Source organism: Otolemur garnettii, unplaced genomic scaffold (genome assembly GCF_000181295.1).
Source record: "Otolemur garnettii isolate 467f Iridium unplaced genomic scaffold, OtoGar3 scaffold00244, whole genome shotgun sequence".
NCBI lineage: Eukaryota > Metazoa > Chordata > Mammalia > Primates > Galagidae > Otolemur > Otolemur garnettii.
Genome location: NW_003852639.1, coordinates 1,073,277 through 1,074,791, shown reverse-complemented (window position 1 = coordinate 1,074,791; position 1,515 = coordinate 1,073,277). Strand labels below are relative to the sequence as shown.

Genomic DNA, 1,515 nt, shown 5'->3' with positions numbered 1-1,515 from the left:
TGGCTGCCTCACCGCTCATTTAGAGACATCTTGGTGGTGCTTTTTAGCACAACTTTCGGCGCTGACTGTGCAGCCATCTTCAAATCCCGAGAATCTACAAAGTACAATAGGCAAAATAAGCAAATCATTTCTATCAAGGGAAAAGACCCCAAACCAACAATAGATGAAAAAAATCACTGACTGCTGGAGATCAAAACTCATTTCAAGCACTTTTACTTCGAGGCCATGGGAAAGAAAATATCTGCCAAAGTCTCAAAAATTGTGGAACCAGTCTGGGCACAGTGGCTCACACCTGTAATGCAGAACTCTAGGAGGCCAAGGCAGGTGGGTCCCTTTTTGAGAGAGTCTCAAACTGTTGCCCTGGGTAGAGTGCTATGGTGTAATAGCTCACAACAACCTCAAAGTTTTAGGCTTAAGCAATTCTCTTGCCTCAGCCTCCCAAGTAACTGGGACTACAGGTGCCCGCCTATTTTTTTTGTTGCAGTTGTCATTGATGTTTAGCAGTCCCAGGCTGGGTTTGAACCTGCCAGCCTCGGTGTATGCGGCCTGTGCCCTACCCACTGAGCTAGGAGCGCTGCCAAGGATCCCTTAAGCACAGGAGTTGGAGACCAGCCCCAGTAAAAGCTAGACCCATCTCTACTAAAAACAGAAAAACTAGTCAGGCTTGGTAGTGGACACGTGTAGGGAGGCTGAGACAGGAGGGTAGCTTGAACCCAAGAGGTTGCCATGAGGTATGATGAGGCCAGTGCCCTCTACCCAGGGTGAGAGTAAGACTGCTTTAAAAAAAAAAGGCAGAACCAGGTCTAGCTAATGGAAGGGGAAGAATCTGGCTTTTAATAGACAGAAGTTCCTCTCCACTTTGACTGCATATAACTTATGCAGTCCTTTGAGCCACAGGCACTGCCCTTTTTTTTTTCTTTTTTGAGACAGTCTCACTGTCGCCCTGGGTAGAGTGCTGCGGCATCATCACAGCTCGCAGCAATCTCAAACTCCTGGGCTCAAAAGATTCTCTAGTCTAAGCCTCCTGAGCAGCTGGAGCTACAGGCGCCGCCACCGCGCCAGGCTACCTTTCCTGTTCTCAATAGAGACGGGGTCTCGCCCTTGCTCAGGCTGGTCTCCGACCCCCCGAGCTCAGGGAGCCTCCTGCCTCGCCTCCCCGAGCGCCAGGACGACAGGCTCGAGCCACCACTCCCAGCCCGTCCTCGTTCCCTACAAAGTAAATGAGCCCTGAGGGAGGAGGCCAGGTTCGCCGGGGAGCTACTCCCACGGCCCTTCACTCCGACCTTTGGGCCCCTCCATTCTCACAGCCCCGTCCAGACCGCCCACTCTGCTCAACTGCCGAACCACCTCCCACCCCCGCGCCCGGCCTCCGCCTCGGCGGCCACTGCGCCGGCCCCTCCGTCTCAGGACAGATACGCACCGAAGGAAACGGACGCCAGTGCTCCTCCCGGGGCTGCCACCACGGCTGCGGCGGATGGGCCGGGGACCGGCCGAACCTCAGCTGACAGTGGAGGG

At 54.5% G+C, this 1,515-nt stretch overlaps 1 protein-coding gene across 1 annotated transcript in view; it reads right to left on the bottom strand.

Annotated features, from left to right (window-relative positions):
* The window catches only part of CHTOP (chromatin target of PRMT1), a 22,193-nt gene extending 20,689 nt beyond the window's left edge, over positions 1–1,504 (bottom strand). Inside the window, exons 1-2 of the mRNA XM_023508326.1 lie at positions 1,421–1,504; positions 10–94 (exon numbers count right to left, since the gene is read on the bottom strand). Of these exons, the coding sequence (XP_023364094.1) occupies positions 10–77 (68 nt within the window). The 5' untranslated portion in view covers positions 78–94; positions 1,421–1,504. The remainder of the gene's footprint in view (positions 1–9; positions 95–1,420) is intronic.
* Between the last annotated feature and the right edge of the window lie 11 nt (positions 1,505–1,515).